This window comes from Sorex fumeus, unplaced genomic scaffold (genome assembly GCF_029834395.1).
Source record: "Sorex fumeus unplaced genomic scaffold, SorFum_2.1 ptg000064l, whole genome shotgun sequence".
NCBI lineage: Eukaryota > Metazoa > Chordata > Mammalia > Eulipotyphla > Soricidae > Sorex > Sorex fumeus.
This window is the reverse complement of record NW_026606121.1, coordinates 1141121-1165894: the sequence shown is the minus strand read 5'-3', so window position 1 is coordinate 1165894 and position 24774 is coordinate 1141121. Positions and strand designations below refer to the sequence as shown.

Genomic DNA, 24774 nt, shown 5'->3' with positions numbered 1-24774 from the left:
TGCACAGGTAGATAAGCTTAACAATGTTTGCATTGGTGTAGAGCAATTGAAATCAGACCTACAGATCACTTGTTGGAAATCTAGGATATGGAATGATTCAGAAATTACAAAGCTCTTGTTCTTCCCCTTTGCGTGCATTATGCTCAGGGCTCTCTGCACCGCTTCTGAACTAGACTCCTTAGGTCTCCCAAACTGGCTTGCATTTGTGGCTGATGGCTGAGTTCTTTGTGGATGAATGGAATTGGTCCCTCCCTCCCCACCATCCTGATGACTTCAGACGTCTTTCATCACTATGTCTGATGCTAGATGGAGGGGTTTTTTTTGGGGGGGGGGGCAATTTTTATCAACTGAGGAGGTTTCCCTCTCTTCCTGCTTCATATGTTTTTATTACAGATATTGGAAGTGTCTGGGTTGTAGTGATAGCACAGTGGGTAGGGTGTTTTCCTTGCACATGGCTGACCCGGGTTCAATTCCTTCACCCCTCTCGGAGAGCCTGGCAAGCTACCGAGAGAATCCCGCCTGCATGGCAGAGCCTGGCAAGCTACCTGTGGCATATTCAATATGCCAAAAAGAGTAACAAAAAGTCTCACAATGGAGACATTACTGGTGCCCACTCAAGCAAATCAATGAACAACGAGATGACAGTGCTCTGGTACAGTGCATTGGAGGTGTCCATTTGGAAGCAAACATATTTTAGGATAGTGAAAGAAACCATCAATCTGGATGCAGTTTGATGGTTCTAATCCCAATTCAAGCTGAGAAATAATGTCTTTCTTTAACCTTCTATCCCTGATGGTAAAAGTAGAAGGGAAATGGTTTCCATGTAGTGGTATCATCCATTAGGATGAGAGGAAATCTTTTTGTCATCTCTTAAGTATTAACTTACTTTTGAAAATTTACCATTCCAAGACACCCCATTTTTGAGTTGCTCATATTATATACACAAAAGCCCACAGAACTGCCCTGAGGCACGGACCAAGGTGTTGGCTATCCCCAGACAATATACACAGCCCTGGAGCATGCCCTACCTCTATTCCACCCGTTCCTCTGGGAACATTTTTCTTAACACACACGCCATCTGTCAGAAGATTAGCAATCTCACTAGCATTAGAATGTCTCCTCTACTGTCATAGGAAACTTATATTTGGGATCAACATTTTGTAAACCTCAAGCATAGAGCGGGAAGACTACACAGTCACTAAATATTATCATATGGTTGATGACCGTTGACAAATGTTCTACACCCTTTGTGACCTCCAACATTTATGAATGAAAATTGACCTTTTTGGAATTAGGTCCTGGGTCCACTAGGCTTTATGAAAGATGCTGTCTCTGTGTCTGAGGATGAGCAGTGGAGGAGATTGAGGGCATTGCTGTCTCCAGCCTTCACCAGCGGAAAACTCAAGGAGGTAAGAACTTAAGAGGAATTCAAATTAGAAATTCAGGAGTGAATTGGGGGCCAGAAAATTAGATATTTTCTTTTTAAATAAGGTTCCCTTTATAGGTGTAGTCTGCTGAATTTGAATCCTAGAATTTTTGTGTCCTAGAAGAAACACTGTAAGATTGACATTCCAGTGGGACTCAGACTGTGTGGGGAACATTTTTGAGTCTCCGCCTTTAATTCGGGGGCTGTAAATTGTGCAGATGTTCCCCATCATTGCCCAGGATGGAGATGCACTGGTGAGGCATCTGAAGAAGTCGGCAGCTCAGGGCACATCCATCAACTTGAAAGCGTAAGTAGGGGTGTGGCTGTGGGGACTCTGGGGGCCACTGTGAGCACAGCTCGCGTTGAGGCGTGCCAGATGCTCTCCACCTCGTGGACGCCCCTAGGAAGGCGCCTGATTTTCCGGCCCGCCTGGTCCACTGCAGGGCTCTACTGCCCAGTGCTGGCGCCAGTGCAGGCAAACTGCTAAGGGCCGCCGGGCGTGAGTCTCCATCCCCCTCCACAGAGGGGTGGCTTGGACTTGCTCCTGCCCAGAGCAGCCCGCCCTTCCTGCCCAGACAATCCCCTCCTGAGCAGGTGCGATGGGGGAGCAGCTAGTCCTGACAGTCGTGACCATGCCCCTCCTGCTGGCCAAGGCCAGTTCCAGGAGCTTCTCACCGCCGGGGTGGGACTCCGGTATGGACAGGGTCTGACTTTTCAACGTCCCTGTTTTTCTCTCTCTGCTCAGCGTGTTTGGGGCCTACAGCATGGATGTCATCACCAGCACGTCATTTGGAGTAAACGTGGACTCCCTCAACAACCCTAAGGACCCCTTTATGGAAAATGTCCAGAAGCTCTTGAAATTCGATTTCCTTGATCCGTTCCTGTTCTTCATTAGTATGTCTACTGCCATTCTGGTGGGTGGGGTCTGGGCCACTCCTGGCAGTGCTTAGGTTCTCTCCTCAGGGCTCACTCCCGGTTGGCTCAGGGGGCCACTTTTGGTGCCCAAGACCAAACCCGGTCTGTAGTAAGCAAGGCGAGCAAGCACCCGGCCCACTATACTACTGTTCTGCCCCTTTCCTGCTATTTAAAAATGACTTCTGTTTTCCTATTTCTCTCCTTCTTTTAATACTCCGCCCCCTCTGCCTGTTCTTCCTCCTTTCATGTACTCTCTCAGGTTGAGGACATATCTTTGTTCCTAATATGTCAGCTGCATGCAGGTGTGTCTTCCTCCGTGATCCATATCTAGGCCCATAATTTTTCTGTTTTGTTTTGATCATAAAACAGAGTTGACTTTTCCCAAGACCCTTCTGCATTTACAGGGATGTGATTTGAGTTTTCTGTTCTGCTGATATGACATATTATAAGCTCTCACCGTCCTGTGGATGCAGCAACCTCATTTATGGGACACACTTTTGTTTTATTTGTTGCTGGATTCTGTTTGGTTCAGGATTTAAATTTTATTTTTATTTTATAAAGTAGTTCACAATATTTGATTACGTTTGATATTCCAACACCGATATTCAAACCACCATTACACTTTTCCACCACCATATTTCGGGTGTTTCTATCCTGAACCCCGATCCCTGCCCCAAAGCAGAACCAAAATAATATAATATTTCCCTCTTAGGTTGGTTGCCTCCTACTTTGAATCCCACCAAATGTGGTGTGGTACTCTAGGACTATGGGTAGAGTGTGTCCTATGGAGTTTTGTGTGGCTGAGAATGCGGCCGTGCAGTCCAGGGAATGGTTCACTCGTGGGTGAAACTCAGCCTAAGCATGTGAAGAGCAGCCATGACCAGGGTGACGGTGAGGTCTGGAGGTTTTCGGCTGCTGAGTCTGGGTCCCTTTGGGCAGGGTGAGGTCTCACCCGCCCCCACCCTTTGGGGCACCCCGAGTGAAATAGCCTGGCATGCGGTCTAGAGGCATGGTTATGGCGAGTGTCATGTTTCTTCCTTCTGGGAGAGAAGGACATGAATTGTTCAGAATTTTTGCACCCATGTTTGTATCATATGTTGGTCTGTAGTTCCTTTTCCTGCCATAACTCTGTCTGCATATAGTAATTTAGAGGGAATGACTTCATCAGAAAAAGAAGGAATTCATGCCCCTCCAGATTTTGTGGAACTCAGGTATTATTTTTTTATATTGCTATTTATTCAGTCATTGATTAAGCTGGTTGAACTGGGAATGAACTCCATATTACTTTTTAAAATTCAGAATGTTAATTTTATTTTATTATTTTATTACTAATTTTCCCCCTCTTTTTTGATTAACCGTGAGATACAGTTACAAAACTTTCATGTTTGAGCTTTGGTCATACAATCATCAAACATCCATCCCTTCACCAGTACACATTTTCCACCACCAAAATCCCCAGTTTCCATTCCCACCCTCGTTCCAACTCTTCCCCTGCCTGTGTGGCAGACAATTTCCCCCATTCTCTCTCTCTACTTTGGTTATCTTTGATATTTTGACACCAGTCCCACCACCACTAAAACCTGCTGAAAAGGCAATGCTAGACAATTTGTTTTGTATTACTTGTTATGGATAGAACATAACGTCCAGGAAATTATGTCTCATTCTCTTCTGCGAGCTTTAATTGATAGTCTCTGGGTCTTGGCCATTGGTGAGATTACACGGTGCCAGAGGCAGTTTGTGGGTGTGACTGCCACGACAAATCACTCACGACCATCCTGTTAATTGTCGATTGCCTCGAGCAGGCCCCAGTAACATCTCCTTCATCCTAGCCCTGAGATTATAAATACCAGCTCCCGGAACCCGCATTCGCGGCCGCGCGACATCTTATTATGACATCATATTATCTCATTCCTACTTTGGGCAAACTGGCAGGCTACCGAATGTAGCCTGCCCACACGGCAGAGTCTGGCAAACTCCCTGTGGCGTACCCAATATGCCAAGTACCAGTGACTGCCAAGCTACTGAAAAACTGGGAGGAGCAGGACCTTGGAGGAGCAGGCCCAGTCCCAATCATGTGTGCCTGGAGATCTCAGTCACGGTTTTCTGCCTACCTTTGCGCTATAGGCCCTAACTGTGTCCTTTGATCTCTTTTGAGATTTATTGGTCTCTGAAATAAGGCCAATAAATGAGCTTATGTAGCTGAGCCAGAGGTGATTTGTGGGTGTGTCTCCCACATACCTCACTTTTGGCCTTTTAATTTCTTGATAAACTTGTCTCCAAGTTGTTGGTATCTGGCCAAAGGCACTGCGGCAATTTTGGGGTATTTGGAAGTCCGAAGGCACCATCAGGCTGCTGATGCACCCACACTGCAGGTATAGGTTGACCTGCTGATGGCACCATACCATCAAGTATTAATTTTTAAACATGCTGTTAAAATCATCTGAACTTGTTTTATTCGTTGTGGTAATTTCCTGACTATTAGTTTAATCATTTTTTACCTAATAGAGGTCTATTCAGATAGCTGATCTCTTTCTGAGTCTATTTGTATTTTTCAATGAATTGATCAATTTGATCAAACTTATCTATTTATTGGTGTACAGTTATTCAGTGTATTCCCATATAAATTTTTTTAACAGTAGACAATTTGCTCTTTATTGCTGGTTATGAATAACATATGATGTCACGTGGCTGCAGTAGTGGCCGCGTGATTTTGAAATTCCGAAATTTTAACACTTAAATCTGGAGGGATTTCTGCCAAAACCTGCTGGGTTCCGAGAAGTGCTCCTGAGTCTCTGGGATCATGGCCATTAAGCAGTTTGATTAGGAGCCAGTAAGGCCGTTCGTGGGCGATGACTTGAGGTCTCCTTGGGGTGGGGAGGACAGGACCGGCTCCACCCCCATCCCGTGAGGCCCTGCATGTCTCGTCACTGCGGGCCCAAACCTGACTGTCCAATGGCTTCTGGAGGATGGTGGCCAACGAGCCTCCTGGGGGAAGCAGGTCGAGGGACAACACCCTTTCCCCCTGGGATGGCCTGGCAACAGTAACCTACTGCGGGGTCCAGACGCATTTCTGCCAAAAGCCGCTGGATTTTGAGATTTGTTTGAGTCTCTGGGATCGTGGCCATTAAGCAGCTTGATCAGGAGCCAGAGAGGCCGTTCGTGGGCGATGACTTGGGGTCTCATTGGGACAGGGAGGACTGGACCGGCTCCACCCCCATCCTGTGAGGCCCAATGAGTTTCATCACTGCAGGCCCAAGCCTGACTGTCCAATGGCCTCTGGAGGATGACGGCCAACGAGCCGCCAAGGGGGAGCAGGCAGAGTGACAACACCCTGTCCCCCCTGGGTTGGCCCAGCACTAGTAACCTACTGCAGGGATTGGACGCATTCCTGCCAAAAGCCACTGGGTTTCGAGATTTATTTCTAAGTCTCTGGGATAATGGCCATTAATCAGCTTGATCAGGAGCCAGAGAGGCCGTTTGTGGGCGATGACTTGGGGGTCTCGTTGAGGTAGGGAGGACAGGACCAGCTCCACCCCCATCCCGTGAGGCCCAAAATGTCCCGTCACTGCAGGCCCAAACCTGACTGTCCAGTGGCCTCTGGAGGATGGTGGCACCAGGCCACCAAGGGGAACAGGCCAAGGCACGAAATCTATTCCCACTTGGGGTGGCCCCAGCACCGGTAACCTACTGCAGGGATTGGACGCATTTCTGCCAAAAGCCACTGGGTTTCTAGATTTGTTTCTGAGTCTCTGGGGTCATGGCTGTTAAGCAGTTCAATCAGGAACCCGAGAGGCCATGCCTCCAATTATATAGCTGAGCTGGAGGTGGTTTGTGGGTGTGTTTTCCACATACCTAACTTTTGGCCATTTACTTTCTTTGTAAACTTTGCGCCAAGTTTTTGGGGTCTGGCCAAAGGCACAGCAGCAATTTTGGGGTATCTGGAAGTCTGAAGGCGCCATCAGGCTGCTAATGCACTCACCTCACAGGTACAGAGTGACAAGCTGGCAGCACCATACCCCCTCCATATAATTCTTATTTATTTTAAAATGTCATCAAAAATCTCTTCCTCCTCCTCTTCTTCCTTCTCCTCCTCCTCCTCCTCCTCCTCCTCCTCCTCCTCTTCTTCTTCTTCTTCTTCTTCTTCTTCTTCTTCTTCTTCTTCTTCTTCTTCTTCTTCATCTTCTTCTACCATTCCTCCCCCTCCTCCTACTCTTACTCCTCCCTATTCTCCTTCTCTTCCTCCACCGCTTCTTCCTTCTCCTTCTGTTTTTGGGCCACACCTAGATATATTCAGGAGTTATTCTTGGGTCTGCACTCAGGAATCACTCCTGGTGGTGCTCTGGGATCAGATGGGATGCTGAAAATCGAACCTGGCTTGGCCACTTGATCACTTGAAATCCCCTTACTCATCAGTTCGCTCAAGTGGGCGCCAGTAACATCTCCGTTCGTCCCTGTTGCGTGCTAGTGCAACCCAATGGCATCTGCTCGCTCCAGGAACACAAAGAGCCTCAAACCATTTGTTCAGGGTCTTGACGAAGAAGTCTGACCATATCGTAGGTGGGCAGCCACGCAATCTTTTGACATCCCATGGAATCCAGTCTCATAATGGTTTTAGTCCAGTGGTTGTCTCCAAATCGCATTAGGTGTCCAGCCCAGCTGATTTTCAACGCCTTGGGAAATGAGACAGCAACCCTGATTCTCGATCATCGATGGAGGTCACAACTCCGGATTCCTTCTCTCACTTGAGTGAAGCCTGATACGCCAAGCATAGCGCTTTTAATTCATCTTTGGGAGACCAGAAAACCGTTCTTATCCTGTTTTCATAGGGCCCAGATCTCTGAGGCGTATGTTACTGCAGGAAGAACAGTGGAGTCAAAGAAATGTGCCCAGAGCAGGAGGTTCTTCATCCTCTTAGCTATTTCTTTGATGCTCCTGAAGGCTTCCATGCCACTCTCTTCCTCCTGCGCAATTCAGGTGCCAGGTCATTCGTCATGTTGAGTTCTTGACCTAGGTACTCATAGCTGCTGCATTTGGAGATGGTCGTTCTGTTGAGAGCGAATGGAACATCAGGAATGAGTCCGTTTCTCATGAACAATGTCTTGGTGAGATGCAGCTGCAGTCTGACCTTTCCACACTCACGTTCGAAGTCAGCCAGCATTTGTGCCGCTTGGCTAATGTTTGGTGTTATTAGAACAATGTCATCAGCAAAGCAGAGGTGGTGTAGTTGCCAACCGTCTATCTTCACTCTTATTCCATCCCATTCCAGTCGTCACATGACGTTCTAGAGGGTGGCACTGAAGAGTCTGTGAAATAGTATCTCCCTGCCGAACCCCTCTCTTATGTCAATGATCACTTCCTTGTAGAATGGTGAGATCCTGGTGGTGAATCCGTAATACAGTTCACAGAGGATCCTGATGTGTTGAGTTTGAACGCCCTGTTTGGCTAGGGCTTCGATGACTACTTCAGTCTCAACAGAATCAAAGGCCTTCTTTATTTTTTTTTAATTTTTAAATTTTTATTAGTGAGACACCATGAGGTACAGTTGTAGACTTACAAATTTTTTGTGCTTGGGTTTCAATTATACAATGATCAAATACCCATCCCTCCACCAGTGCCCATTTCCCACCACCACGGATCTCAGTATCCCTCCCACCCCCCATTCCCCCCATCCCAACCTGCCTCTGTCGCAGGGCATTCCCTTTTGTCCTCTGTCTCAAAGGCCTTATTTAAATCAATGAATATTAGACAGAATGGCATCTTGAACACCCACACCTGGTTATGTTCAGGGGTTACTCTTGGGTCTGCACTCAGGAATCACTCCTGGTGGTGCTCTGAGATCATATGGGATGCTGAATATCGAACCTGGGTTGGCCACATTCAAGAAAAATGTCATACCCACTATGCTGTCTCTCCAGCCCCAGGAATTTCTTTTTATTATTATTGGAGTTCATAATAATTTATTCTCTTCTTTTTTCCTCAGTGAATCTGCCTAAATGTCTCTTCAGAAGTTTTGGCTTCATTGATCTTCTCTCTTGTTTTAATATTTTTTCTTTTATTTTCCTAATTTCCCTTCTACCTATAAGTCTGATCTTATGGATTATAGGTAGAAGGGAAATTAGCACCTCTCATCTTCAGTTTTGGCATTGTGATTTGCAGTACTGTTATTGTTAGGGTTTCATTCAGGTCACTGTCCACCTTTCAGCACCACCCTCTCCTGGTTGAACACTTCCCTCCACCATTATTTTGGTGTTCACCTGCCTGTCCTATTCTGTCCTCCCATCCTCCTACTGAAAACCAGTACCTATGTTCTTTGTTTCTAATTCCTTTAGCCATTTGTTATTATCCTCCTGTGTTTCTTTATATCCTGCATATGAGAGAGATCATTCTTTGTCTATCTATCTCCCTCTGACTAACCTCACTCAGCATGATACTTTCCAGATTTATCCAAGTAGCAGCAAATTGCATGATTTTATCTTTCTTTTTGGACAAATAATATTCCATTAAGTATATATGCCAGAATTTCCATTAAGTATATATGCCAGAGTTTCATCACCCAATCGTATGGTCTTAGACATTTGGGTTGTTTTTCGATTTTAGCTATAGTTGTTAGTGCTGCAAGGCCCAGAGGTATGCAGATGTCTTTTCCCCATTGTGTTTTTGTGCCTTTGGAGTATATGCAAAGAAGTGGGATTTCTGGGTCAAATGGGAGCTCAATTCCAATTTTTCTTTGAGAAATGTCCATATTGCTTCCCAAAATCCTGAATCAGTTGACAGTTCCACCAGCAGTGAATGAGGGTCCCTCTGTCCACTCCTATCCAAGTCAACATTGGTTGCTCTTGTGTTTTCTGTAGTGTGAGGTGATACCTCATGATTTGATGTATGTTTCCCTCTCTTCCTATGCCTTTTGACCACTTGTGTCTATTTTGAGGAAGTTTCTATTCATCTCTTCTCACCTTATTGGGTGGTATTGAATTTTTTCTATAGTTTTAACTTTATATTGCTTGGATTCTAATACTTTATAAAATGAATACTAGGTAAAATTCTCCTTCAGTCTGTGTGGGGCTTTACATTTTGTTCATCTTTGAGGTGCAGAAGGTTCTGGAATTAATTTAGTCAGATTTTCTTTTGATGTTTCCACTTGTTTCGCCAATGGCATTGACTCCTTAAAGATGCCTCTAGCTTCAATTTCATCAAAAATTCTGCCTACGTTTTTCTCTCTGTAACATGTCTGATATGGAGGTCTCATACAATTGCTTAAGAGGTTTTCCTCGCTCTGCTTCACATTTTTTTGTCCTTTCGCTGAAGATTAGCTGTCCATATACCTGAGGATCTGTCTCTGAATTTTCAATTCCATTAATCTCTCCCTTTAAAAATATTGATTCCTTAGTTCATACTTCCAATATTTCTCCTATATCCAGTCTTTATCATTCATTTCCTTGGCTTGCATTAGACTCCATTTTCTCTTATATTTTGAGAGTATTAAGGTATCAGGTTATTGATTGGACGTTTTAAAATTATAAAACACAACTATAGACATATATGCCATCCAAGTCCATGTGCTGCTTGTGCCCAGGTGGCTGATAATATGGGGTGCCCGAGAACATGTGTCACCCTCATCTCCCCTCTTGTGATGTACTGGGGTTCTCTCCGTCCTTGGAGAAGCATAGGCTTCTCTTGAAGTGTTACTCTATCTCTCTGTCTTTCTCTCCCTCCTCCTTTTCCTCTAAAGCTTCCAAATAAATCTGGTTTTACATCAAAGAAAACCACAGCTATAAATTTCTCTGTAAGCACAACTTTGACAATATTCATAACGTTTGGGTAGGGTTTGACTTTTTATTCATCTCCAAGTCATTATCCTCTCATTTTCTTTTTGGATCTCCTGAGATTTTTGTAAGTGTATTTTAAACTTTATATCAGTTTGTGAGATTCCTGAATTTTAATCTATTATTTTAATTTTTTCATTTCATTTGAAGGACACACACCCCAACACTTCTCGACTGACTACTATTTCTAAATGGCACAATCAAAGGAACAGTCTGTGGCCCAATTGTAGAGACTAGACAAAACACAGTCAACAGACTAAAGGCTAAAGTATCCAACAATTTTATTCTCTTTCTCGGTGACTGCAGGGATATGGAAAGAGCTCACTGCTGTCATGTGGCATCTGTGTGTGACTTGCCCCGGCTCAGCCATTAACTTGGAAGTATCAGCAAAGGTCACACAGAGACTGTCAGGGAATGACAACTCATTTCCAGTTTTGTTGTTGTTTAAGCCTATTTGTTCATCTGATTTTGTTCATAATTTTTGCTCCACTTTGTATTTTCATTGTAGTTCCCTTCTCCTTTCCTTTCCTCTACAGCACTCTTCCCATTCCTCACACCAATATGTGAACTGTTCAATATCTCTCTGTTTTCGAGAAGCGCCACTGAGTTTTTCAAAAAATCCATTCAAAGAATGAAAGAAAGTCGGCTCAAAGCTAATGGCCTGGTAAGACCTGTGGTGGGTTCACGAGATGCTCATTTTCTTGCTAAGGTGTTGAGCTATAGAATGTGACCTGCCACTGCTCTGAAGTATTTCCAAGGAGGGAAAGATCATGTGTATTTAGAGAGTGAGCCCTGTCATTGGGGAGAAATGAAGTAGGGGAGATTGAAGAAGACAAACTGAGCCAGAGACGATGCTAAACTTAAGAATAGGCATGGAGATAAGCATGTCACTTCATAAATACTGTTGACTCAAAAAATTTCCAACTCCCTTGAAAAAATGGTTAAGGATAAAAATTATTGCAGACAACAATTTTCCTGTTATAATTACTCCAGTTCTTAGATGGGCAAATATCTCATTTTCAAGTCTTTTTTTTCTTTTTTTCCCTCTTTTTTGATGGGAGTCACACCCAATGGTGCTCCAGGGCTATTTCCATGTAGTTCTTAGGGGTTGCTTCATGGGGTGCCAAGGGAGTTTTCAGGGATAGATCCCAGGCCTCCTGCATGCGAAGCACCCGATCAGCCCATTGAGGCATCTCTCTGGCCCCAAGCCTCTTATCTTATCCAGTGTCCCTTGGAAGCCTGAGGCTGCCTGGTAGGATGTGTTTCAATGAAACTCTGATGGCCAGTGTGAGCAGGAGTTTTGTCACCCAGAGAAAACTGAGCCTGAGGCAGCAAGAGCCCCTCTGCAGAGGGAGGGAGTGCTTCCCGCCCCAGGATGCCAGCAAGGATGGGGTTGGATTCTGAGAGGGAGGGGCATGTCGGAGTCTCACCCCAACGCTGGTGATGAACCTTTAGAGAAAGAGCCAGACTGGAGTCTGGGCTTCATGTTGAGAGCAGTGATGAAGGGGGGAGGGGTGGAGCAGGCAACTCTTTGGCCAAGGGTCTGTGTAGACAAGTCAGAGAGCTGAGGACTGTGTGAGAGAAAGCCGAAGAAGCAGCTGGAGGGACCAGAGAAATAGTACACTGAGTACCCTTTCGAGGCACTTTCCGGGCAGATGGCTGATCCTCCAGAACGGTTGCTGAGAAAGAATGTTTTGTTCTCTCATCACTATTCAAACTTCTGCACGTAAAGGGCCATTCTTGTGAGGGCAGCAGCGGGGAACATTAAGTCTTAGACTCTGTCGATTTTTGGCTTTGCAAGTAACTTTCTTTCACTAAAACTTTCTCTGCTTTCAGCAACGAGTGGACCTTCTTCAACTGATGCTCAACTCCCAGAATTCCAAGGTAGTGGACACCCACAAAGGTAACCAAGGAGTGCCCAGGGCCCCTCCGAGGGGCGGTGAGGAGGTGGGTGTGGTTCTGCAACTGTGCAGACACTTTTCTAGCAGACCCGATTTCCTGCCAAATCAAAGGGGCCAGTTCAGACAGATACAGTGGCCAGAGTCTGTTGTGGCAATGGCAGGCACCACTCTGCTCTGGGCTTGAAGGACAGGAGCCAGGAGCAGGCAGCCATGTCCAGAGACAGGCAGTGTCCGTAAAACATCACAGAACGCTCTGGGGGATATGTGTGCACAGACATTTCTGAGGCCGGAGTCAGGAAATCAGAACCCGGCCTTGACATTGGCATCAAGGCCCTCATCACTCCAGACATGTTTTCTCCCAAGCGGCAGAGCTGAACTTGGGTCATCTGGCTAAAGTTTTGCTCCCCTTTGTGCTTTCCCCACCTTTCTGTTTGGTAAGTTATTTGTGGGAATGGCTTTGAGGCTGTGTACACACACTGAATCTCTTCAGATTTTTCCTTACTAGATTTATCACCTCCAGAGAATTTTGGGTGCAGTCATTTAGAATGATAACTGCAAGATTGTACCTTTCTAGTCACATTGCTTCTTCCATCTTGCAAGTTGCTGTGTCATTGTAAGGGAACGACCTTCTTCTTTCTGCTTACTCATTTAGGTTAGAAGGACCACCTATGTCACCCATTAACTCTCTGACTATATTCTTTATTTTCAAATGCTCCAAATAATCCCAAATTCCTTTTTAAAAATTGAATTATGACGAATTACAAAGTTAGAGTTTTTATGACTGAGTTTCCATCATCCAATGTTTCTTCGCAGTGTCTATTTGCCTTCATTATGCCCCCAGTTTCCCTCTCACCCCCTTGCCTGCCTCTATGGTAGCCACTTCAGAACTTCTTGCAGCATTATTTTCTCCTCCAGAGTGGTCCTTCCCTCCACCAATGCCATACTGGGCTTTTCCTCTACCTATTTCCCCCACCCTCCAGCTTCCTACTGGAAATCAATTCTCATGTTTTTTCTTTCTATTGCCTATAGTAATCTGTGTCTTTATATCGCTCGTGTAAGAGAATTCATTCTGTGTCTGCCCCTATCCCTCTGGCTAACTTCACTTACCATAATATTCTTCAGATCCTTCCACATAGCAGGAAGTCGTATAACTTCATCTTTTCTTCAGACTGAATAGTAGCCCACTGTGTACATGTATCGTAATTTCTTTATCCAGTCACTTGTTCTTTAGCACTTGATTTGTTTCCTGATTTTGGCTATTGTGAATAGTGCTGCAATGAACAATGGACTGCAGATAGCTTTCCTGCATTGTGATTTTGGCCCACTGGGTATATTCCAGGAATAGGATTTCTGGGTCATATGAAGTCCCGATTCCTTGTTTTTGAAGAATGTCCATATTGCTTTCCAAAAAACACTGGACCAGTCAACATTCCCACCAGCAGTGAATGAGGGTCCTTTCCCCAACATCCTCAGCAGAACTGGTTATTGTTCTTTCTCATGTGGTGTGAGGTGATATCTCGTTCTTTGAGGATGTGTTTATTGATCTCTTCTCTACAGTTTTTCAAGAGTTGGATGTTCCTTTCCTGTGAAGTTATACCAGTGCTTTATATTTATTGTTTATTAAATTTCATTTATCAAATGAAAGGTAGGCAAATAGTTTCTCTAAATCTGTGGGATGTCTTTGTTTTCTGATCATCATTTCCTTTGAAATGCAGAAGCTCCCTAATTTAATGTAGTCTCATTTGTATCTCTTTGTTTCCCCTCTGTTGGCCAGTGGTGTTGAATCCTTAAAGATGCCTCTAGCTTCAATATCATGGAGCTGGGAGCATTCTGCCTAAATTTTCTTCTATGCATCTTATGGATTCAAGTCAGATCTCAAGTCTGTAGTTCAGTCTGCCTTGGATTCTGTGCTCAGAGTTAGGAAAGGATCTTAATTCAGTTTTCTGCATGTGACAAAACAATTTCCTCAACACTACTTATTGAAGATGAAGGCACCCTAGTTTTGGGGCCACATGAGGTATTTAGATGTACTTCCTGGTTCTCTGCTCAGGGATCACTCCTGGTAGGCCTTGGGAATCGAACCATAGGCGGTTCTAGGAATAGAACCTGGGTCTGCCACATGCAGGGCAAGTGCCCTTTATTTTGTGAGAGCCTATCTCTATGGCTCCCTGGGAGAGTTCTTGTACACCCTGCAGCCCTGCCATCCTCAGAGGAAGGAAGAGTATTGACTTTGAGAAGCCAGATCTAGACTCTTTGCCTTTAGCTTTTTAAAAAATTATTTTTATTGAATCACCATGAGGTACAGTTACAAAGCTTTCATGTTTGAGTTTCAGTCATACAATGATCAAACACCCATCCCTCCACCAGTGCACATTTTCCACTACCAATGTCCCCAGTATCCCTCCCCACATCCCACCCCTCCCCCTGCCTCCATGGTAGACAATTTCACCTATACTTTCTCTCTTCTTTTGTATTTTTGCCTTTTTTCTGACTCATAGACAGACCAATACCTCTCCTGGCTTGACTCTAAGTTGCATTAGGATTAACCTCATTTCCACTGTGATGTTCTTGATTGAACAGCTGTATCTCACTTTCAATTGTTCCCGTTTTAGCTATGACTGACGTGGAGCTCATAGCCCAGTCAATCATCTTTATTATTGCTGGATATGAGACCACGAGCAATTCTCTCTCATTCCTCATGTATTCCCTGGCCATCCACCCTGATGTCCAGCTGAAACTGCAGCAGGAGATCGATGCCACTTTCCCCAATAATGTGAGTGGAACTGTCTACTATTTCAGCAGTATTTTGCAAATGAAATTGAAAATGTACTCCAAATTCCCATTTATCCTAATCTGTTTCTTCTTTTCAGGCACCACTTACCTATGACGCCCTGCTCCAGATGGAATACCTTGACATGGTGGTGAACGAAACGCTCAGATTATATCCATCTGTTGGCCGAATCGTTAGGGTCTGCAAGAAAGATATGAAGATCAATGGGCTGCTCATCCCCAAAGGCACTGTGGTTATGATACCCAACTTAGTTCTTCATAAAGACCCGGAACTGTGGGCAGAGCCCGAGGAATTCCGTCCTGAAAGGTAGTGCCCCCTTCTCCATGCCCCGGAAGGCCGCCACTTGGATCGAATTGACTTGAACATGGCCTCATGTCTCTGAGTGTGATGACAGACATGTCATTCATTTTCTCCTCTCTAGTTTTTTTTCATGATTTTTCTTTCCAAAAGAATGATAGATGACTGTCAAAATTTTGCAAATAGCAGTCTAGAGCAAATAAACTCATCGATCATCCCCATTCTGAAGATAGACCTAATTAAATAGGTGCTATATGTCCTTTGGGACAGTTTTCTATCCATAGGTAGACTTTTTATGGCTATTTAAATGGTGTGATGTTATTATGCATAACATGCTATTGAACTTCTCAATTTATTTAATAGAAAATGTAAATAATATCTTCCATTTTATATCTTACTAATGTCACGTTCTCATATTCTGTATACATTGTACTCACACATCTTTGCTCTTATGTAAACTGCCACACTTAGCCAATCTCTTTTTCTTAAAGTAAAATCACTGTTAGATAAACAGTTACAAACTTGTGCATGATTGGTTTTCAGTCATACAGTGCTCTAACACCCATCCCTTCATCAGTGTCCATTTCCCACCACCAATGTCCCCAGATTCCCCTCTTCCACCCTACCCTACCCCCTCCCAACAGTCTGCCTCTGTAGCAGACACCTCTTTCTCTCCCTTTTGGTCATTATGTTTTGTGATAAAGGTACTCTAAGGTTATCATGTATATACCTTTACCCACTTTTAGCACTCAATTCTTGGTCAGAATGATCATTTCCAACTGTCATTGTCACAGTGCTCCCTTCACTGTTCTAACCGCCCTCATCCCCTTTCCTCTTAAGTTGTAACAAGCTTCCCACAGTGGGCGAGTCCTCCTGGACCTTGTTTCTGTTGTCCATGGGTAACAGTCTCATACTGTGTTTTTTATATCCCACAAATTAGTGCAATCATTCTATGTCTGTCTCTTTCTTATTGACTCATTTCAATCAGCATGATACTCTGCATGTCCATTCATTTATAAGAAAATTTCATTACTTCATTTTCCCTAACAGTTGCATAGTATTCTATTGTGTAGATGTGCCATGGTTTCTTTATCCAGTCATCTATTCTTGGGCACTCAGGTTGTTTCCTGATAATCACACTCCCTTAAGGCAAGAATCTATTAGAAATTACACAATCAAGAACTCTATTGAAATACACAATCACCGTGCCCAAATCAATATTTATTTATTTTTGATTTTTGGGTCACACCTGATGATGCACAGAGGTTACTCCTGGCTCTGTACTCAGGAATTACTCCTGGAGGTGCTCAGCAGACCATATGGGATGCTGGGAATCAAACTCGGGTCAGCCACGTGCAAGGCAAACGCCCTATCCGCTGTGCTATCGCTCCAGCCCCAAATCAATATATTTCTTAACAAATGAACATTGAGAAACAAATTCAGAATTAAAATAGCATTCAAGGATTTAATACCCTAGCAGGACGGACAGATGACGGATCAGTTGTGAGAACAAGAGAGGACCAGGAAGAGGGATCACTTCACTTGATCATTTGACTTCCCGTTAATCGTTGATTTGCTCGAGCGGGTGCCAGTAACGTCTCCATTTGTCCCTCTCGCGTGCTAGTGTAGCCCAATGGCGTCTGTTCGCTCTAGGAACATGAAGAGCCTCAAACTGATCATTCATGATCTTGATGAAGAAGTCTTACCATCTGGTAGGTGTGCGGCCACGGGATCTTTCGACATCCCGTGGAATCCAGTCGGTAACAGCTCTAGTCCAGGGGTCGTCTTTAAATCTCATTACATGACCAGCCCATCTGATTTTTAACACTTGGCAAACGAGACAGTGTCCCTGATTCTTGATTGTCGACGGATGTCAGAACTCCAGATTATTTTCTCATTTGAGTGAAACGTGATATTCCAAGCATAGCTCTTTCAATTCCTCTTTGAGAGACCCAAATAGCGTTCTCATCCTGTTTGGTAGGGTCCAGGTCTCTAAGGCATATGTTAATGCAGGAAGAACAGTGGAATCAAAGAGAAGTGCCCAGAGCCGGAGATTCTTCGTCCTCTTAGCTATTTCTTCGAGACTCTTGAAGGCGTTTCAAGCCGCTCTCTTCCTCCTGTGCAGCTCAGATGCCAGGTCATTTGTCATGTTGACTTCTCGACCTAGGTACACATAGCTGTTGCATTCGGAGATGGTCGTTCCTTTGAGAGCAAATGGGGCGTCAGGAACGAGGCTGTTTCTCATAAACATTGTCTTTGTAAGATTCAGCTGTAGTCCGACCTTTCCACACTCATGGTCAAAGTCGGCCAGCATTTGTGCCACTTGGCTAATGTTTGGTGTTATTAAAACAATGTCATCAGCAAAGCAGAGGTGGTGTAGTTGCCGACCATCTATCTTCACTCCCATTCCTTCCCATTCCAGTCATCGCATGATGTTCTCGAGGGTGGCACTGAAGAGTTTCAGTGAAAGGTATCACCCTGCCGAACCCCTCTCTTGACATCAATGATTACTTCTTTGTAGAATGGTGAGATCCTGGTAGTGAATTTGCAATACAGCTCACGGAGGATCCTGATGTATTGGGCTTGAATGCCCTGATTGGCTAGGGCTTCAATGACCGCTTCCGTCTCAACAGAATCAAAGGCCTTCTTTAAATCAATGAACGTTAGACAGAGCGGCATCTTGAACTCCCGAGAAACCTCAATGAGCTTGGTTATCGTGTGGATATGGTCAATGGTGCTGAATCCTTTGCAGAACCCGGCTTGCTCGCATGGTTGTCCTTCATCTAGTGTTCTGCCAATCCTATTTAGGATGACTCGGGTGAACAACTTGTAGATGACAGACACTAGGCAGATCAGGCAATAGTTGCCAATGTCATGGATGTCTCACTTCTTGAACAGTAGTACAGTCCTGCTGATTTTCCATTGGGACGGAACCTTGCATTCAGACAGGTAGCGTGTGAAGAGCCGAGCCAGCGTATTGATGAGTACTGACGGCAGGTTCTTCAGGTGTTCAGGTGTGACCTTGTCTGGGCCGGGTGCTGTTCATTTCTTTACTGATGAAATGGCGTGTCGGATTTCGGAAGGGAGAACATTGGGAATGACATATCCATCCTGTGGAATTTGGTATGTCGGCAAGTGGACATGGCTATCGAAGAGATTTGAGTAGAAGTCATGGATAATCTTCTCTATTGCTGTTCTGGAAGATGTGATAGATACATCAGGACGTCGGAGGGCAGTCATCTTGGTCTTGTAGTTGGCGAAGGACAGACGGGCGTTACAAATACTTTTCCTGGCTTCTGCTGCATCTACCAGCACTTCTGCTCTTCTCTCTTTGAGGTCTTCCTTGATCGCATCTCTGCACTGCTTTGCGAGCTTGGACGTTTGCTTGTGGTTGCCTGAGGCATACGCCAAACCACGTTGGCGAATAAGCTCAACAGTTTTCGAGGAAAGGCGGTTTTTTGTGGGAGAGGGAGGAATTAAATAATAGCAAGTGAGATGATGTTTTCTGTCCTGGTTCTCAAGGAGTATGTGACCTACATGAGCTGAATAGAGGAAGAAGCCTACTTTTCCTTCAACTGGAATCTTTTTCAATCCTACTTGAATATAATTTGGTGTTTAAAATGCATTTTCTTTTCATTTTCATTTCAGAGAGGTAATGTTGACTGTGTCATGAACTGGCTAGGCAATGAGATATCCAACATTTAAAATGTATGTTTATATTTTAAATTTTAAGACATGGCCCCAGCCACGTGGAGGACTGTGGTCTTGTACTGAAAAAAGTTCAGATCCCAACAAATGCCACAAGATGTCACATGAAAGTGAAATTTTTATAACAAGATCTTCTTAACAATACCAGAAGCCCCATGGAGCATAGGTGTGGTACAAATCTGTACTCTATCATTCTAATAACCAAATAACCACTGAAGATTTCAGTGACTGATTCTCACTGATGGAGAATCTCAGTGATAATATGAAACATGTAACTCTTGTGCTTTTTTATTTTTCACTAATTTGTTTCCACCAATGATCTGCAACCAGGTTCAGCAGTCAGAACAAGGACAGCATCAGTCCTTATGTCTACATGCCCTTTGGAGCTGGTCCCCGGAACTGCATTGGCATGAGGTTTGCTCTCAGGAGCCTGAAACTTTCTGTTGTCAAAACACTGCAGAACTTCACCTTCAAACCTTGTGAAGAAACACAGGTCAGAAAGTTCACTCTGCATCAGGGATGTTCTACTGGGAGATGTTTTTTGAGTGATCTCTCATGTCTATGTACAGGTGATCACTCATCCTTTAGTAACTTCTTCTATAGGGAAACGGTTCCTTTGCAGCTCTTTAGAGTCTGGATTGTGACTTTATCAAGACTCAATTTGAAGAGATTATTTGAATTCATGTATCATGACTGTATCATGACTGTACACAGTCCTTTGAACTTGAGTCAGTATCTGCAAGGAAGGGCTCCTCTGCAGAAACAGGGGTGGCAGGATAACCACATTAGTACCCTGGAATAATGTTCTTTATCAGCAATATTAGAGAAAGCTCCTTTAGTGATAACCATAAAATGGAATTATCAGGGTGTTTAAAAAATAAAAACCCAATCTTTGGGCTGGAGTGATAATAAGGAGATTGGTTTGTATGCACATGGCCGACAGTGTTTTTTTTTTAATTTAAAGGGTTTTTTTTTCCCTTTATTTTATTTTATTTTTTTAAAGTTGTAGATTTACAATTTTTTGTGCTTTGGTTTCAATCATACAATGATCAGATACCCATCCCTCCACCAGTGCCCATCTTCCACCACCATGGATAATATCCCTCCCACCCCCATCCCCCCATCCCCCCTGTCTCTGTGGCAGGGCAATCCCCTGTGTTCTCTCTCTCCTTTTGGGTGTTGTGGTCTGCAAAAGAGGCATTGAGTGCCAAACATGTTCAGTCCATAGTCTACTTTCGACATGCATCTCCCCTCCTGGGAGGATCCTCCAAACATCCTTTATTTGGTGCTCCCTTCTCTATCTGAACTGCCCTTTCCTCTAGGATACCCGGCTGGCCTCTAAGTTATGGAGTAATCCTCCTGGTGCTGATCTCAGCTATTCTTGGGTATTAATCTCATACTTTGTTACTTTATATCCCCCAGATGAATGCAATCTTTCTATGTCTATCCCTCTCTTTCTGACTCATTTCACTTAGCATGATACTTTCCATATTGTACCACTTGTATGTAAATTTCATGACTTCATCTTTTCTAAGAGCTACATAGTACTCCATTGTGTAGATGTACCAAAGTTTCTTTAACCAGTCATCTGTTCTTGGGCATTCAGGTTTCTTCCAGTTTCTGGCTATTGTAAAGAGTGCTGCAATGAACAAACAAGTGCAGATGTCACTTCGACTATACATTTTTGCCTCTCTGGGATATATTCCCAGGAGTGGTATTGCTGGATCAAATGGGAGCTCAATTTCTAATTTTTTGAGAATCGTCCATACTGTTTTCCAGAAGGGCTGAACCAGTGGACATTCCCACCAACAGTGAAGGAGTGTCCCTTTCTTGCCACATCCACGCCAGCATCGGTTGCTTTTGTTCTTTTGAATGTGGGCCAGTCTCTGAGGTGTGAGATGGTATCTCATTGTGGTTTTGATCTGCATCTCCCTGATGATTAATGATGTAGAGCATTTTCTCATGTGCTTTTTTGCCATTCGGATTTCTTCTTTGAGAAAGTTTCTGTTCATTTCATTGCCCCATTTTTGGATGGGGTTGGATGTTTTCTTCTTGTGGAGTTTAACCAGTATTTTGTATATCTTGGATATCAACCCCTTGTCAGATGTGTATTCGGTGAATATCCTTTCCCATTCTGTAGACTGTCTTTGTATTTTGGTCACTGTTTCTTTGGAGGTGCAGAAGCTTCTTAGTTTAAGATAGTCCCATTTATCTATCTCTGTTTTCACTTGCTCGGCCAGTGGCGTGGCATCTTTGAAGATACCATTAGCTTCAATGTCATGGAGGGTTTTGCCAACTTTATCTTCAATGTACCTTATGGTTTCTGGTCTGATGTTGAGGTCTTTAATCCATTTTGATCTTACTTTTGTACATGGTGTTAGGCAGAGTTCTGAGCCTATTTTTTTGCATGTAGCCGTCCAGTGATGCCAACACAATTTATTAAAGAGGCTTTCCTTACTCCACTTCACATTACTTGCACCTTTATCAAAGATTAGATGAGCATATGATTGAGGAGAGATGTCAGTGTATTCAACCCTGTTCCATTGGTCTGCAGTTCTGCCTTTGTTCCAGTACCATGCTGTTTTAATTATTACTGCTTTGTAGTACAGTTTGAAGTTCGGGAGGTTGATTCCTCCCATTTTCTTTTTCCCAAGAATTGCTTTAGCTATCCGTGGGGGCTTATTGTTCCATATAAATTTCAAGAGTGTTTGCTCCATTTCTTTGAAGAATGTCATGGGTATCCTTATAGGGATTGCATTGAATTTATACAATGCTTTCGGTAGTATTGCCATTTTGACAATGTTAAGTCTCCCGACCCATGAGCAGGGGATATCTTTCCATTTCCTCATGTCCTCTTTTATTTCCTGAAGTACCGTTTTGTAGTTTTCTTTGTACAGGTCCTTTACTTCCTTAGTTAAGCTGATTCCTAGGTACTTGATTTTCTGGGGCACAATTGTGAATGGGATTGTTTTTTTCATGTTGCTTTCTTCTCTCTCACTGTTTGCGTATAGGAAAGCCATGGACTTTTGGGTATTGATTTTATAACCTGCAACTTTACTATACGAGTCTATTGTTTCTAGGAGTTTTTTGGTGGAAGTTATTGGGTTCTCTAAGTAGAGTATCATATCATCTGCGAATAGTGAGAGCTTGATTTCTTCCTTTCCTACCTGAATGCCCTTAATATCTTTTTCCTGCCTAATCGCTATTGCAAGTACTTCCAGTACTATATTGAACAGCAGTGGAGAGAGTGGGCATCCCTGTCTCGTCCCTGATCTTAGAGGGAAGGCTCTCAGTTTTTCCCCATTGAGGATGATGCTTGCTGTAGGCTTGTGGTAGATGGCTTTAATTATGTTGAGGAAGGTCCCCTCTATACCCATTTTGGCTAGGGTTTTCATCATAAAGGGGTGCTGGATCTTATCAAATGCTTTCTCTGCATCTATTGATATGATCATATGCTTTTTATCTTTTCTTTTGTTGATATGGTGGATTATGTTGATTGATTTCCGAATGTTAAACCATCCTTGCATCCCTGGGATGAATCCTACTTGGTCATGGTGTATGATCTTTTTGATGAGTAGTTGGATTCTATTTGCTAGTAGTTTGTTGAGGATCTTTGCATCTGTGTTCATCAGGGATATCGGCCTGTAATTCTCTTTCTTTGTGGTATCTCTGTCTGCTTTTGGTATCAGTGTGATATTTGCTTCGTAGAAACTGTTCGGAAGTGTTTTTGATATTTCAATTTCGTAGAAAAGCTTAAAGAGCATCGGGAGTAAGTCCTCTTTAAAGATTTGGAAGAATTCACTAGTGAATCCATCCGGGCCAGGACTTTTGTGCTTGGGGAGACTTTTTATTACCATTTCAATTTCCTTGATGGTGATAGGTCTGTTTAGGTATTCCAGGTCTTCTTGGTTCAGCCTTGGGAGTCTGTAGGAGTCTAGGAATTTATCCATTTCCTCGAGGTTTTGATGTTCCGTGGCATAAAGCTTCTCAAAGTACTCCCTGAGGATCCTCTGAATTTCTGTGGTTTCTGTTGTAATGACCCCCTTTTCATTTCTGATTCGGTTTATCAGGGTTTTCTCTCTCCCTTTCTTTGTGAGTTTTGCTAGAGGCTTATCGATCTTGTTAATTTTCTCGAAGAACCAGCTTTTGGTTTCATTGATCTTTCGGATTGTTTTTTGGGTTTCCATCTCGTTAATCTCTGCTCTGAGTTTTATTATTTCCTTTCTCCTGTTCAGGTTGTGCTCCTTTTTTTGGTCCTTCTCCAAGCTCTTAAGCTGTGAGGTTAGGTTACTTATGTGTGCTCGCTCCTCCTTCCTGAGGAATGCTTGTAGAGCTATAAACTTTCCTCTTAACACAGCCTTTGCTGTGTCCCATAAGTTTTGGTAACTCGTGTTCTCATTTTCATTCGTTTCTAGGAATCTTTTGATTTCCTCTTTGATTTCCTGTCTAATCCACTCGTTGTTCAATAGTGCACTGTTTAATTTCCAGGTGTTTGATTTAGTTTTCTGTTTTTGTGTGTGATTTACTTCTAATTTCAGCGCATTATGGTCTGAGAAGATTGTTGATACAATCTCTACCTTCTTAATTTTATGGAGGCATGTTTTGTGACTCAGCATGTGGTCTATCTTGGAGAATGTTCCATGTACGCTTGAGAAGAATGTGTATTCAGCTTTTTGTGGATGAAGTGTCCTGTATATATCTACTAAGTCCCTTTCTTCCATTGTTTCCCTCAAATGAAGTATGTCCTTGCTAAGCTTGAGTCTGGTTGATCTATCAAGAGGTGACAAAGCAGTGTTGAAGTCTCCCACTAGTATTGTGTTGCTATTGATGTCTTTTTCCAAATCTATGAGTAGTTGTTTTAAGTACTTTGCTGGTCTCTCATTAGGTGCATATACATTTATTATTGTAAGTTCTTCCTGTTGTATAGATCCTCTGATCAATAAGAAATGGCCTTCACTGTCTCTTATGACCTTCCTCACTCTGAAATCGATGTGGTCTGATATAAGGATGGCTTTTTTATGGCTTTTTTACCCCAGCTTTTTTATGGGAGCTGTTTGCCTGTAGGATTGTTTTCCAGCCTTTGACTCTGAGTCTGTGTTTGCTTTGACTATTGAGATGCGTTTCTTGCAGGCAGCAGAATGTTGGGTTCAATTTTCTAATCCGGCCGACAGTGTTTAATCCCTGGCATCCTAAATGGTTCCCTGAGCACTGTCTGGTATGCCCCCGCCACCAAAAATATTCTGACCTTGAAACAAATGGTCATCTCATTATTCTAAAATAATTTAAATGCTTATTCTTTTCATTGAAAATCTAATTCTAAAAACCAGTACAATCCAATGGGATTTTGTTCTGCAGCCTACCAGAATAGATTCTAAATATTTTGTTGAAGAACACACAGATTAATGTTTTTGTCATCCTGCTCTGGTATTCTATTATATGTAGAAATAACTGATGGCAAATGATGCTGAATATAATTTTAAATATTTCCCCCAAACATTTTGTTCTCCGTGTGTCTTCTCTATTTTTCTTTGGTAGTTGCTCTCTTCACCAACTGTCCTGTGATAATTTCATTGTTGCAGATTCCTGTGAAATTTGGAAAACAAGAATTGATTCAACCAGAGAAACCCATCATTCTAAAGATTGAGCGCAGATGAAGATTCATGAGTGGAGCCTGACCTGATTCTTTATTTTTTAAGGAAGCTTCATCTCAGAACACTAGAGAGCCCAATTTACTTTGTGAATAAATCCCAGTAATGAAACCAACTGACTCGACTGTCGTTGGTGGGCAGCTACTGCCTCTGTTCACTTATCGCATCCTATTCAGAGTTGTGTGTCTTAAGTGAAGTAAAGGAGATGACGCAATGACAGTGTCTCAGAGTTTATAATAAAAAAATTATAATTTACACAACAATC

At 43.3% G+C, this 24774-nt stretch overlaps 1 protein-coding gene across 2 annotated transcripts in view; it reads left to right on the top strand.

Annotated features, from left to right (window-relative positions):
- Positions 1-24537, top strand: part of LOC130036628 (cytochrome P450 3A12-like) — a 35440-nt gene extending 10903 nt beyond the window's left edge. The window contains exons 5-13 of one of the 2 annotated variants that reach the window (XM_056128521.1): positions 1296-1409; positions 1645-1733; positions 2172-2320; positions 10701-10828; positions 12001-12067; positions 14678-14838; positions 14936-15162; positions 19192-19354; positions 24441-24537. In XM_056128521.1, the coding sequence (XP_055984496.1) occupies positions 1296-1409; positions 1645-1733; positions 2172-2320; positions 10701-10828; positions 12001-12067; positions 14678-14838; positions 14936-15162; positions 19192-19354; positions 24441-24515 (1173 nt within the window). In that variant the 3' untranslated portion in view covers positions 24516-24537. Of the gene's footprint in view, positions 1-1295; positions 1410-1644; positions 1734-2171; positions 2321-10700; positions 10829-12000; positions 12068-14677; positions 14839-14935; positions 15166-19191; positions 19355-24440 lie in introns of both variants that reach the window. The other variant, XM_056128522.1, reaches the window with a different exon arrangement.
- Positions 24538-24774: the final 237 nt, after the last annotated feature.